The sequence below is a fragment of the Colius striatus genome, chromosome 8 (genome assembly GCF_028858725.1).
Source record: "Colius striatus isolate bColStr4 chromosome 8, bColStr4.1.hap1, whole genome shotgun sequence".
Lineage (NCBI taxonomy): Eukaryota > Metazoa > Chordata > Aves > Coliiformes > Coliidae > Colius > Colius striatus.
The window spans coordinates 18862141-18876761 of NC_084766.1; the positions used below are offsets into that span (position 1 = coordinate 18862141).

A 14621-nucleotide genomic window follows, 5' to 3' on the forward strand; every position below is an offset into this window, starting at 1 on the left:
TTTGTGCAAGGGCTGGCAGTCTGCCCTGCTGTGATGGGAGCCATCCTGGCATCAAGGGTACCTCGTGTTCAGCTCCTGCCTGCAGCCTCAGCACAGCCTCATTGCATCCTGTTCACCCATGAAGGACTGTTGCAGATACAAGATTATTTTAGTCAATAACCTGACACCACACTAACTAGCTAAACACTTGTTAAGCACTTGCTAATAATTTAATTAACTAGCTAAGCACTTGCAAATAATTTAATCATCTAGCAATTTTTGAAGTACTCCTTTAAATTGAAAAAACTGCAGGAGTTGCAAAAAAGTGGTCTCACTTCATTTTCCTCATAGTGTTTGCCAGGTGGCCCTTCATGGTCTGATTCTTCTGTCATAGCGACACAACCTCTAGCAGTGATGTGTGGCAAGCTATTAAACAAATGGTTAATACAATAACTATTGTTACTTTAGTTTTCTATAACCTCATAATCACAAGATACCTAGCGCACATGTTTATTAGGAAAAACTTAGCTGTTGCCAATGCAGGTGGATGGTGTGAGTGGACTGATATCTTTCTACTAGCATTTAACCAATCACTATGATACTAAGAAATTTTATAGTAGTTAGGAGCCAATCAAGATAAAGGGCAAATTAAAAGATGGACATTTAATGCATGCTTTTGTTGGCAGATGTAGTTCTTTGTTTAAAATGTATAAAACCCTTGAAAATTTTAACTATCATGGGAGTACAATTGGAGGAGATATCCTCTGTGTTCCCCAGTGCTGCATAATAAAGAAGTGCCTGCTTATCTGCATCCTTGTGTAGATCATTCATAATTTCGAATTCCAGCACAGAGGACCCCCATGTGAGGCCTCATGCAGTGCAAGCAAGGCTGCTCTTTTCTGTGCTCCCCATTCAACAGCAGGTACTCAGAGTCACAGCTGAACATTGTGAGTGGCAAAGAGTACCCTCGCTCAGGCAGGCATTCAATCCCACACTGCAACAGAAGTGGAACACCATCCAATCGACCAAGGTATGTAAGACACCTGGTGCTGATCTCTGCTAGAGTCCTTTGGTGCACAGTCAAGACTCTTTAGTTCTCACCTCCTACCTCTGAGAGTTTCACTGAGTTTTCACATTGAACACTACTTACAATAGTGGCACCCATATTTTACTTTCAATGTCCTATGAATACACAGTAGGACTGGGGTGACAGTTTTTGTAAGTGAAAGGTCACAGCAAATGAAATCTCCAGACCTTCATCTATCAATAATGTTTATAAAACTCAAATACAAACCACAAAATCAGGTCATTGGCATTTAGGAAAAATGCAAAGGAACCAAGCAAGTCGTACATATACTTCTAATATGCAAGGAATTATTCAAAAACGTGTTGGGTTTTTTTAAATTCACCTGAGACTCCCAGAAGCCTGGGTTTTTGTTTGGCTTCCCCACCTCCCCAAATTTCCCCTGTGCATATGATGAAAGTTTTTCCACGTGGGGAACACATCCCTCAGCATATCTACTTGGAACAGAGTTCAGATGGGCTTTTCTCACAGTTTCACAAAATATATGCTGGGGCCCATAAACTTCTTGTACACACCTATATGTTTCTAGGTGCACTTGATGTGTCCTATAATAATCTGTAGAAAAAGTGTATCTTGAAAATAAGGAATACTGTGGAAGACAGTGAGGATGACCTGATGGGTATGACTGCAATCACCCATTATGTTGAATTATTGTTTCCCCTGCTGCAATTACAAGAATGACTAAAACATGAAACAGGGACTTTGTGATCCAATTTGTCCTGTCAAAAAGAAAAAAAAAAGTCTCTTTGGCCAGTCCAAGCCACATCTCAGGTTCTGTGGTCTGTGGGCATCCAAATATCATCATGGCATAAGAACTGAAGACTTACAGCAATGCCATGCTAGACTCATGTCATATTAGAACACTGTATTCTTTCAGTCTTCTTAGACTGGAATAAACCATTCCCCTTGGATGCTCTATTTTAAACAGAAAATTACTTTTTCACCTAAACAAAGGTGTTTACTTTTGATAGAAAGCATAAATTAGTTAATTTATCAAAAAGTATGTGAAATCTATTTGGGAATGCTTTTACAGAGCCATGATGACTTTTGCTTTGACTAATTTCTATTTCTCTTTTCTGTTCCACAGCTTGAGCTTCTCTGCTGGACAATATCTGTTGTGAACTGCTGGCTTCATAGCCACCACAGCAACCATACTACCTCATCTCTTCAAAAGATATGACTGCACAGCAAAAGAGAAGATATTCTGCAAATTATGCACTAACTCAGAAAGGAAATTAGGATCTGCAGGTCCTTGCTGCATTATTCTGATGACACAGCATGTGGCATTTCCCAGTTAAAACAGTCAGCAATTCTGGGTTTTTGAAGTGTTTCAACAAAAAAATCAGCAGAAAAATTAGATTCAATTTCTTCTTTTTCTTTTCCACTGAAATCTCCTCGTCTTCACTTGCACCATGACATGCTTTGTTTCTCATCCTCTTTCTTTAGTAACTTAGTATTTGAACAGCCAATGCTGTGATACAACCGCAAGATGTTTAATTCCATTTCCGCCCTACAGACAAGCACAAGCCCTATTATTTAACCCATTCTGTTTGTAATTACCAGTTACAGACTATTTTCTCCTGACTAACAGAATACCATAAAGGCTGAACTGAAGAGACAGAGGCAGTTTATCTTCTGGCTGCAGCTGAACCTCTAAAAAGGCTCTTTAGACATATTTAAGACATAAATTCTTCCTTCTTCTGTTTATGGCTCTGTCCCTACCTTCTGACATTTGGTCTCTTTCCCACAGATGACCTGTTTAGATGCAGTTAATGGTGCTGGGGCTTCATTTCTGAAGGTGCCCAACAGCGTAAATATTTCCTGTCCACTGCAGACAGAGAAAGCACAGAAAAAACCTGCAGAAAACTGCCAACTCTAGCAATTCTTTTTACTTGGGGTTCTCGACTCAGACATAGACTTTACTGTCCTATGTCTGGGCTGTGCAAAGTATTCTCTATGCAGATAACAGTCTATGATGACCAATATTGCAGCTCAGAGGCACTATGCCCTGTGTCAGGAGACTACCAGGGAAAAATATGCAGTTCTTAGAAGGCAGGGATTCACCACAGTTGTCCTATCAACTGGACATGTTAAACTATATCTTTGCAGATTGTGCCTCTCTGTACAAATTAAGAGGTGTTTGAAATATGCTCTGTCGTCTGATAGGAGTCACTTTTAGGAACTGGACAAGTTCTCATAACAGCTATCAGATGGCTGTAGTCCAGATTTCCCACTCTACATGATTTAGGCTCATCATAATTTAATTTAAAGTTTCTCATTTATTCTAGTTACTGACTGCACTTATTGTTATTAACTATGGAAAAATTGGACGCTCTAGATCACTGCATTTATGAACAGTACTTTTATAAAAAAATAATTTTTCTATGTAAACAAGTTTGTATTTAATACCTGAAGTACTCAAATCTAGTAATTCACAGCCTAAAAAAAGGTAAAAACACATTTATTGGTGAACCTTATTGTAGTTAAAATGTAATATTTTCATTGAAAAGAGTTTGCTCCTTTAAAAAGCTCCTAATTTTAACCAGATTACACTCAGAATGTATGATTTAAAGTAAGTTTAACCTGAAATCCTCATATTTTCAAGGGAATTTAAAAGACATGTGGATCTTGGAGCAGCAAAGCAAATAACAGTAACACAAAACTGTTTTGTTTTTTAAAAATACAAGGATAGCTGCAGAGCAAATACCTTTGTGCATCAGCTCTAAAATGTAAGAAAGAAAGAAAAACCATCAGTTTGCTGCATGCACATTGTTCTGGTTTAGCAAGGAGCAGCTTTTGGCTTAGTAACAGGGGGAGCGGGTTGCAGTGAAGACCTGGTAAAGAGTTTGCGGACTCTCCCCCGGCTCCTGGGTTCACACCCACCTCCGGCCCGGCTGGGCCAATCTGGCGCCTCTGCGATCACTATTTAGGGGACGGGAATTCGGAATGCGAGGCAGGAGGTGTAAGAGGGATACAAGATGGAGGCGAGCACGCGGACCCTTCAGCCAGAGAAGGAGGAAGGAAGGAGAAGTGATAGACCAGAGACTCCTCTGCAAGCCGTGGCGAGAATGCAAGCTGTGCCCCTGCAACCTATGGAGATCCATGGCAGGACCGAGAGTTACCAGCAGCTCCATGTGAGTGAGCCCGGACGGGCGAGGGACTGTGTGGGGAGACGGCCATGGCCCAGGCCGTGTTGGAGAGCCTGCACGCCGCAGAGCAGCCCCACACGAGAGGCAGAGAGGAGCTGCAGCTTTTGGAATACGTGCACGTTGGAGCAGCCCGTGCAGGTCTGCCATGCGTGTGAGTTACCCCACGGACTTGCAGGGAGGACTGGTGTGGAGCTCGCCGGTCCTGAGGAGGGACAAATGGCAGAAGCTATCGGGAACAGACTAACTGAACCCCCCACTGCCTGCCCCCCCGAACCGTTCAGGGGGGGACAGGGTAAAAACCCCGGGATCAGGGCTCTGAGCCCGGGAAGAGGGGAGGGGTGGCAAGAAGGTGTTCTTAAAAAGGCTGGTTGGACTCTTCATTGATGTATTACTCTGTGTTGTTTCATTTTGGTTATGTTTTGGGTTTTTGGGGGTATGTTTTAGTTGATGTTGCATTAAATTGTTTCTCTGTTTTCTTCCCCAAACCGAGTGTCCTGGTCTGTTTTGTCCTGAACCTTAAGCGGCAATTAAGCCCTCCCTGCCCTCGAGCAATCCTCAGCCTCTTCGGTACTCGAGGCTAATCGTGGTCTTTGTTCCCTGATGGGCCTAAACCACGACATATGTGTATGTATATATGAATGTAATTTACAGACAGAGAACTGACAGGCTCTCAGAGCTGGATTCCATTGATGTTGAATTTGCTAGGCTGAGTGTTAATTTAAATCCTTTTCCACCTATATAAAACTGACCAGACTTGCTAAGTTCCCCATGTATTCATTATGTTTCTGTCGGCTCATGGGCTAGGATAGCCTCTTTTCAGAGTGGATCTATGTTCCATAGAATCATAGAATCATAGAAGTTGGAAAGGTTTAATGAATCATTTCCTTGGGGAAGTAGGTCTTGTGCCTACCTTTCGCAAGGGCTTCAGTTTTGTCTCCATGATGAACTCATACTTGCACAGTTCACAGCATCGTGTATCTGAGCTCTTGATCCATTGCTGCAGGCAGGCTTGGTGCACAAAATGAAGACTTCCCGTGCAGTGACAGGGGGTAATCAAAGGACTCTCATCGTCTCCTTCACAGTGACATATCCTGAATCAGAAGCAAAATTGCTCATTAGGAGAAGAGGAAGCAGAAAGGATGTGGAAGAGGTATGTATTATCTGTGATCACACAAGACATACATATCGAGGGAATGTGTTCCACAAAGGAGCAAAACCCAAAAAACTCCATTGCTGAGCAAGCACATAACACAGGCACAAATACTTGAGCACAGACACTGCTAACTAGACAGCTGCTTTCTAACAGTTGAAGTGGACACACAGAGCCTGACAGAAATGAAGTATGCAGAAGAAAAAAAAACCAACATAAGAAATGCCAACACTTCATCTAGAACAATAGCATTTAATTGAAAATAGCATTTAAATAGATCAGTCAGCACTTCCCAAGACAAAATATGCAGAGGTACAGCTACTCATGGATTACGTTCTGAAACAGAAGACAAAACAAAATTCCCAAACTAAAGCTGAAATAGCCCACTCCAGTATCATGAAGAGTTAATTTAGACAGCCTGGATTTTGCAGAAGCTATTATTTCTTGTGCCAGATGCTAAGAGACAGATCCAGCACTGATTCTCCCCAAAATACACCTAACTCCAAACAGTCTAATGGTTTTCTCTCCAATTCTGACTTTGCAAGAGCAGCTAAGGCAGCATCAGCTCTGCAAAAATCCCCACCTCCCTTACAGCCTAACTGTGCAGACAGTAAGGACACTTGATATAGTGTTTTTACCAGGTTCTGGCATTTGATTTCCAGTTTAAATTTATGCACAACCTTTGGGTTGTATTAAACACCACTAAGTCCTTCTAACTGTGTGAAAGTGGTCATGAATTGGAAAGGGGATGGTAAGGAGCTCAGGGAATGAATGTAAATTACTAAGCTTATGTGAAGTACCCCCTGGCATGCTGCCATCTCTGTCTATTACTGAAATTCTCTTAGTGATGAGTAGCATTTTGCCTCTTGCGACCTTGCTGATAGCTGGTGAGTGGAAACGAAGGAGTGGGTGGTTTACAACAGCATCTTGTTGATGACAAACCAGTACAGAACTAGATTTTGTTGGTAATGAGGAGGGAAATCAAATAATATTGGCAAGCACTAGCAAAACCAGCTTTAGAAAGTGCTGTCAGGGAGGAGAAAGACTAGAATAGTAAAATGCTAGGCAGAGGTATAGGAAGTTTGCTCCTGTACTTGGTGACTTCTGGTTCTCAGCTACATTTTGGAGATGGGATGGGGCACACCTGCTGACAAGTCACTATGAAGACAGTCCAGAGCTGCTCCTACCACCTTTATGCATGCTCTGCTGTTGTTGAAACAAGGACACTTAGGCCTCACATTAAGTACATCACAGAGGTCCACCATTAACACTCAGTGTTCAGATCCCACTTTCAACTAAGGCATCCAGAAAGTCTTTTACAAATAAAAAAAAGCATGGCAGGACAAACTCTGATAAAAACACCAAAAAAAGGCAGGAAAAAGACCTACATTGGCCTGATCCCAGAAGCAATTTTGAAACAGTCTGTTTTCCTCCTGACTCCTCACTATATGACCAAACCAGAAGTGACTGTCAGGACAGCACATTACTCATGAAAAGCTACGACTATTCAGCTTGGCCTTTAGTATGCATAGCTGATTCCCTCGTGATATCCCCAGTACGGGCACTGAGAAGAGAAAAATGCCATCAAAGAACCCCAAACTGGAAACAAATAACAACAGAATTTATTTGACTCCAAAGGAAATTATTTTGCTTAGTAGCCTTGTTAAGTGCATCAGAGGGGTGCAGGACAGCAGAGAGAAGACTGCATGCTTCAAATCACACACATTAAAGCAAAGTGACATGGTGAAAGAAAAGACAAACGGCACAAAGGCAGGGGAAAGCAGAACGGTCACCACCGCATGTGGGAGGGTTTGAAGGTTGGTGGTTCTCTGGAAAACCAACCTGCAGGTATCCCCTGACGTGGACACGGGGGAGAGAGGAGGGAATTTTTCTGAGAGGGGAGAAGGGCAGTCAAGGTCACTGTCCTTCTCAATTGAACAGAGCGGTGCCCGCTTCTCTTTAGTTTTCAATTTCACTGAGGTGCTGTCCTCAAAGACATCATCGTCTCCCATTTCATCAGAGCAGAAGTCTGTGCTTTCCACCAACATGCTGGAGGACTTCTCAACTTGGAAGTGACTGGAATAGCTCTCCAGTTCATGGAACTTATGAAGGCTGCTGATGCTTGACGTGTGGGAGAAGGAGAAAAGGTAACGCAACAGTTTTTTGCTCCTTGAGGTGTCATGGTCCACTTTGTCCTCCAGCAAGGGGATATGTACAGCACTGTGGTTCCCTGCTCCTCCCGATGTACTCGGGTAGTTGGAAAGAGAAGGGATACAGGAATGCTTAGAATTGCTAAAAGAAAGAGGCCTGCGATTCAGTGGTTTCCTGTCTTTAAGATGAAATTTGTTAATCCTTAAACACTGCTCTTGAGCCGGGGTTAATTTGCCTTCTGAGCGTGCTCGTTCCATGTAGTCAAAGCACTCACTGATGCTCTGCGCCTTCTGGTCCACGTCATTGAGGGACTTGGAGAATTTCAGAGTGCGGGTGGGCTTTACGTTCTTAGCAGATCTGCATGCCTGGTCCCGATCCTGCCCATGGGAGTTTCTCTTTGCTGAATGTAATGTGTCTTGACAGATTACTGTCACAGTGACCCCTTGTGTCAGAGGGCTCTGGCAGTGAGGATTTTTCAAGACAACAGCAGATTGCACTGGACTGTGATGACAACACTCAGAAAACACTGCACTGGAACTGCATGCACAACAGTGGAATAAAAGCACAGAAAGTAAAATAATTACAAAAGAGAACACATATAATTAAAAGTGAAGAAATTGGAATTATGGCTAGTGTGGGAATGGTGAATGTAGCAGGGCCAAAGAGTCAGTGGGATTCAACAAAGCAGTGTTAGACAGCAGTTGAATCAAACAAATGGGATGGTTCATACAGCAACCCCACATTTCTTACTTTACCATAGACATACTTTTTCGGTTTTATTTTTTCTTAATTTGAACCTTGCACAAGCCTCACTGTAACCATGCAAATCACACACTTTACCTGCAGATGTCCTGGTTTGATGGTGTAACAGAAGTCCGAGGGAAGCTCTGAGGGGCAGAGATAGAGGTTGGACTTCCAGCCTGCAATGCAATTCAAACAAACAAACAAACAAAAAACCAAGTCACAAGCCAAAGAGTTTGATATGCACAGCTATCACGTTTAAGGTTAAACAGCATATGCAATCAGATATCTCTCTACATCAGATGTTCAAGGGCTAGTTGCAAGAAAGTGACTACTGTCAAAGGCTAGAAAGAAAGGTCGCACAGCCTCATCCTGCAAAAAGCAGTAATCAAAACAGAAACATTTTCCTCCAAGGTCAGATGCAGCTCTCTCTGGAGCAGAACTTACCAGTCGTCAAACACTGGACAGAACAATAGCTCAGGAAAATAGTAATGCTATAGTAATTAGCGTAATTAGATGGAGGTGTGTGTATAGACTACTTGGAATTTAGCTACCACATAATAGTTAATCCTTCTGCTTACAATGATGACAAGTGATTAGAAGTGCTTTTTTCACAAGACAGAACCCTCAGTAATTCAGTAACTCAAATGCTATTTGGAGACTTATTTTCTGTACTAGCACGTGTGCATGAGCCCCATCTGCCAAACAGGACCACTCCCTGAGGTACTCTATGTACTTTGCAAGGCCTTTCATCCTGCTTTTACTCTGACAGGGTCTTCCAGCTACTTGAAGAAGTTTGGATGCAGTCATAGTCATAAGACCCAACAAGAAAACAGTGAGAAATTGAATAACTGAAAAATTCATAATTGAGCTGAACTAACTAGGAAAAAAAAAAAGAAAGAAAGAAAAAAAAGAAAAACAGTGTTAATCTCTAGGTATATTTAACACTTAATAGATAAGACTCTAAAATCAATATGGTAAGAATGTATTGCCTCGGATTTAAGACCTGACAGGCTACACTAACAGGCCTTTCTACTGCTATATTCCGTGGGTAAATAACAGACACTTATTAACTTTCCTAGAGGTTTTACTGAGGAAAAGGTCTGTGTTGATAACCTTGTAATAAAGAACCTGGTTCTCCCGTGTTCCACAGCTGCTGGGTAAGCCATGTAGTTCACCCACCACTGCAAAACACTACTTGCATTTCAAAATTCAAACAAATTTTTACAGCTCTTTTGATCTGCAAAGCAAAGCCTGAAACCCAGGAAGGAACAATGCAATCAGCACAGCAGAAGGGTTAACACCATGCTGGGCTGCACCAAAACCAGTACAGACTTGGGCCAGGCAAGTGCACAAAGTCAGATTAGGTGAGACCTCAGGTCATGAAAGGTGTGTTGCCACAGAAGCATGATGTACCCAGCCCTGTATTCAGCTTGAGATGCCAGAGCTAGCTCAGTCATCACTACTTTGATAATCCCTGGTTGTGGTGTCACACACACACACACGTCTCATGACTCTTCTATTCTATACTTAATTTATTAAAAGCTCCTATTATATAACAAGGCCACTGCTGGCTCTTACACTCATACCAAAAGCAAGGTTCCTTGTCACACAGTAGATGGGTATACTAGGATACACATGCTATTTTATAAATACAGATACAATCATCACCTTCTGTGTTACAGGAATCATCTGCCAAGGTTTTGTTTCTCTAGACAACAGCACTACAGAGCGCAATGTATCTGGCCTCACAATGGGATGTCTCAGGTGCCATTGGGATGCTTCTAGCACTGTTCAGGATAGCTTGCAAAAACCTCCCATCTGAGGCACATGTCCTTGTTCTCCTATCCTCCTGCTTCAAAACAAGAGGTCCTTTGCTCCATCTTTATATATGATACAAATGTGACCAAAATATGAACAGAAGTCAACACACTTTGAAAAGCACCAGAGTGGAACAAAAAATATTGGAGGTACAGCCCCACCCTTGGTTTAAGCTAACATAAGCTGTGGCTTCTACCAAAAGCCACAGTTCAATGAGCCTCCACTCTCTCAGTCTGCAACCCTTTCCTCTCATGCTTTTTGTTCATAAAACAATTTAGATAGCTGCATTGCTAATCAGATTAGGATAGTGAAGTGAGGTAAAACTAAACACTTACTGAGACTGTTTATTTCCCTAGCTTCAGGTGCTGGAGGAACATCAGTCCACTAGAGCAATGAACCTCAAATGGTGAAGTCCAACTCATTGACAAAGGAGCATTGCAAAACATAAGCTACAAGAAGTAAGTTCTTCCATCTCTTCTCTCTTTGCATGCAGCCGATGCTGGCCAGTCCACACAGCTTGTACGGGTTTATCGACTCAGATACAGCAGCTATCAGGTAGAGAGATGCCACAGAAAGGAAGAAATACTAACAGAATAAAGCAAAAAAGAGGCAATGTGATGGGTGAATGCAACAGAATGGTGGTCAGAGCTCTGATGTTGCTCCCACACAAGGCTCAGCTCTGAAGAGGCTGGGAAAATAAGCAATCAAAGCCTTGACCACTCTGTAGTTTCTGAAACAAACATCATCCTTAACACCCTTGGAGCAGAACTCCCAAGTAGCAGCACCTTTGGTTGAACTGGCTACTCATGATAGTGACAGCACTATTAGGTTTAGTCCTACCCACAGAAGGTTTATGCCATGCTCAGTATGTGATGGAGCCTTGACAGCCTGAATTTGACCTTTCTAACCCCAGAATCACTTGCTGAATCCATGCACTTTGATGCCCTTTGCATGGAAGAATATCACCTCCAAAGACATGCCTTGGAGCTATGTGCTAGTGAGCTACCCTGTACAGTCAGCCTGACAGGCTGCCTAAAATAGCTCAGGGCTAAAAGTCAACAGTTAGCTAATTGTGTATCTTGACATTCCCATCTAATGCAATTCAGTGAGGTCAAAGTGTGGGCTTCTGCACTGGTGCTCAGATAATCACAGTGACTCCAAAGAAAGCAATTCCTGGAAGCCTACTACTCCCTGCAGGGTTGCCATCAGGAAGATATATATATATATATATATATACACACACACACACACATGTATGTGTCTGCCTGCATATAGATATACATGCATATGTTTATATAGCTATATGCTGCCACAGCTGGTTGTTCTCATTCTGCCCCCACTCCATGAACAGTTGATAAGAAAACTGTTGGTGAGAAAACTCAGCCTTTTCTGATTACCTACTTGCGATTAAATGCTGCACACCAAAAGCCAAAAAATTTATTCTGACCCAGAAAATAGAGTCATCTTTGAAGTGAGGCATAGTGAACATGTCAAAGGCTTGCGTATATTACAAGATGGCACTTTGGGGTACAGTTGCTGTCATCTCACTCTGGGCTGCACCACACTACTAGCAATTATATCTCATTTTAAAGAACAGGGCCTGCCAAACTAAAAATCTTCTTAAATTATTCATTGAAGGTAAGAAGTTAGAAAACTAACTCCAGAAAAATTTTTCCATTTATTGGAAGTCTGATGAAAGCAAAGCAAAGTCTTCCCCCATACCTGCAAACTTCTTAATTTCTAGGTGCCACATAAACAGGAATAAAATTGTGGTCCTATGATTTGTGTTACAAAAAAACACAGAAGTCTCAACTTAGGACCCAGAACTAACATAACTAAGCTCTATACACATACAGAGCTGTCACGGTTTAGCAAGGAGCTGCTTTTGCTTGGTAACAGGGGGAGCGAGTTGCAGTGAAGACCCAATAAAGAGTTCTTGGCTCCTGGGTTCAGACCCACCTCCGGCCCAGCTGGGCCAATCTGGCGCCTCTGCCATCATTATTTAGGGATGGGAATTTGAAGTGCTGGCAGGAGGTGTAAGAGTGATACAAGATGGAGGTGACTATGTGGACCCCACAGTCAGAGAAGGAGGAGCACCAGATCAGAGACACTTCTGCAACCCATGGTGAGAATGCAGTTGTACCCCTGCAACCTATGCAGGGCCATGGCAGGGCTGAGAGCCACCAGCAGCTCCGTGTGAGTGCGCCCGGACAGGTGAGAGACTGTGAGGAGGTGGCCATGGCACAGGCCGTGCTGGAGCCTGCGCGCCGCAGAGCAGCCCCACACGAGAGGCAGAGAGGAGCTGCAGCCTTTGGGATGAACACATGTTGGAGCAGCCCGTGCAGGGCTGCTGTGTGTGTGAGGTACCCCACGGAGGATCAGGGAGGACTGGTACGGAGCCCATCTGCCCTGAGAAGAGACAAACGGCAGAAGCCATCAGGAAAAGACTGACTGAAATGCCCACTCCCTGCCCCTCTGAGCCGTTCAGAGGGGGAGGAGATAAAGACACTGGGGTCAGGGCTCTGAGGGTTCATCATTGTAGCACTCTGTGTTATTTTGTGTGGTTATGTTTGGGGGTTTTCTGGTTATGCTTTAGTTGGTGGGGGACTAAATTATTTTCTGTTTTCTTCCCCAAGCAGAGTAGCCTGGTCTGTTTTGTCCTGGACCACAAGTGGCAATTAAGCTCTTCCTGCCCTTTGGCAATTCTCAAGTCTGTGGTACTTGAGCCTAATTGTGCTCTTTTGTCCCTGGCAGACAGAGAAAGAAGCACAATTTTAAGTCTTTCACTCAGGAGGAACTGCAGCACAAGGAGCTTCAGACAAATATAAATTTATCAAAACAATCCAGATTCCAACCTGGCACTTTCTGGGTTTGCCTTTATGTTATACTGTGATGAACCCATTTCAAAACTATGCTCTTCTGCTGGGCTAAAGAAAAAAATAGCAATAAATATCCTAGAAGGCAGCTGCACCTGCTGTCAAAAAGACTGTTGCTAAAAGATGTCTAGACCATTGATGCCACTAGATCATTGAAGCAGTTTCTGTCTGCCTTCATTCCCTTTTAAGGAACAACAGGAGTACAGTGATGGTCTTCTCCATTGAGACAACTCAAACTATCACCTCTGGGGATGAGAGACACAGCTAACCATAGCAGGTGCTGACTACAAGTAGAGGCATTTCCCACTACTGCCCCAGAGCTGTCCTGTCCCAAGCATCCCCAGTGACTGAGGTTTGCTTCTTTTAATCCCCCCACCCCCAGCAATCTCCCTGCATTGTGATGCTTTTCCAGCACTGAGATCACACTGCTGCCTACTGCAAAGGGCCACTGGGAGTTTTGTTTGAATCAAATTTCTCTCTCCAGGTATTATCACAGTGGTAAACGTGGCAAAAGTACGCAGGAAAGACAGAATCGGAGGGACAGTTTTCATACCCTGTACATTAGAAGAACTCATTGCCAAAGAGCTATTTAATCTCTCTCACACAGGTACTACTTAAATGTGTATTTAAGCACAAAGCTGCTGCTAGATATGGACATGGCAGGCATCTTGAATGGTACAGAGGCAATGAAAGCCCCAGGCTTTGCTCCTCTCTTAGTTTACACACAGAAGTCAAGACCAACCATCCTGTATTTGTTCCTCTGGCAGGACCTAGGTATAGATAGTGATCTAGGAAGTAAAACAACAGTGATGGGGATCTTGGGAAAAAAAGGACTGAGTGTCATTGCAAGGTAATCCATAGCTAAGCTGGATAGTCTCCATGTAGGGACAGGACAACTGTGAAGCAACCCAGAAAATCTGACTCTGTGCCACCCCTGTCCCGTTCACCTCCCCTGCCCCTTTCACAGGGGCAGCCCCAGCCCTGTCTCATCTACAGTGGCAAAATTCAGTTATTTCTACCATGCTGAGAAGTCCTGAGCCTGGGCTAAAGGCAGGCAGGGATTAAACCCAAGGGACACATTCATCATTTCTCTAGAGCCACTGCAGAACAAATGTAACTGCTTAGCTCCAGTCATCTACCAAGACACAACACATATCACAGAATCAGAGAATTAAGTAGATTGGAAAAGATCATCAAGTCCAACAGTTAACCTAACACTGCCATGTCCGCCACTAAACCAAATCCCTAAGTGCCACATTTACTTGTCTTTTGAGTATCTCCAGGGATGGTGACTCAACCACTTCCCTGGGCAGTCTGCCTGTTCCAATGCTTGACAACCCTTCCAGTGAAAATATTTTCCCTAATATCCAATCTAAACCTCCTCTGGTGCAACTTGAGGCCTTTTCCTCTAGTCCTGTTGCTTGCAACAGGAGATACGTGTTTTTACGCTTTCAGAAAGTGCTGCACTGCATGTACATATTAACTGATGAGCCTCACTGAAATGCACTGCAGCGACAGTCTCCAAAGCTCATCTGTGAAACAGACTTGGCTGTTTAACTCCACACATGCCAAACAAGGCCTCCAGCTGAACTAGCACACCCAGGCCACAGTGCAACAAGACCAACCAGCCACGAGGAGTGTACTAACTTGACACTTGAGATAGCCAGAAG

At 43.3% G+C, this 14621-nt stretch overlaps 1 protein-coding gene across 10 annotated transcripts in view; it reads right to left on the bottom strand.

Moving 5' to 3' along the window:
* Nucleotides 1-14621, bottom strand: part of MARCHF8 (membrane associated ring-CH-type finger 8) — an 88444-nt gene that overhangs the window by 5234 nt on the left and 68589 nt on the right. For 9 of the 10 annotated variants that reach the window (XM_062000896.1, XM_062000897.1, XM_062000893.1 and 6 more), the window contains 3 exons: nt 8354-8433; nt 7205-8050; nt 5123-5303 (listed from right to left, as the gene is read on the bottom strand). In XM_062000896.1, the coding sequence (XP_061856880.1) occupies nt 5123-5303; nt 7205-8050; nt 8354-8433 (1107 nt within the window). The remainder of the gene's footprint in view (nt 1-5122; nt 5304-7204; nt 8051-8353; nt 8434-14621) is intronic. The other variant, XM_062000904.1, reaches the window with a different exon arrangement.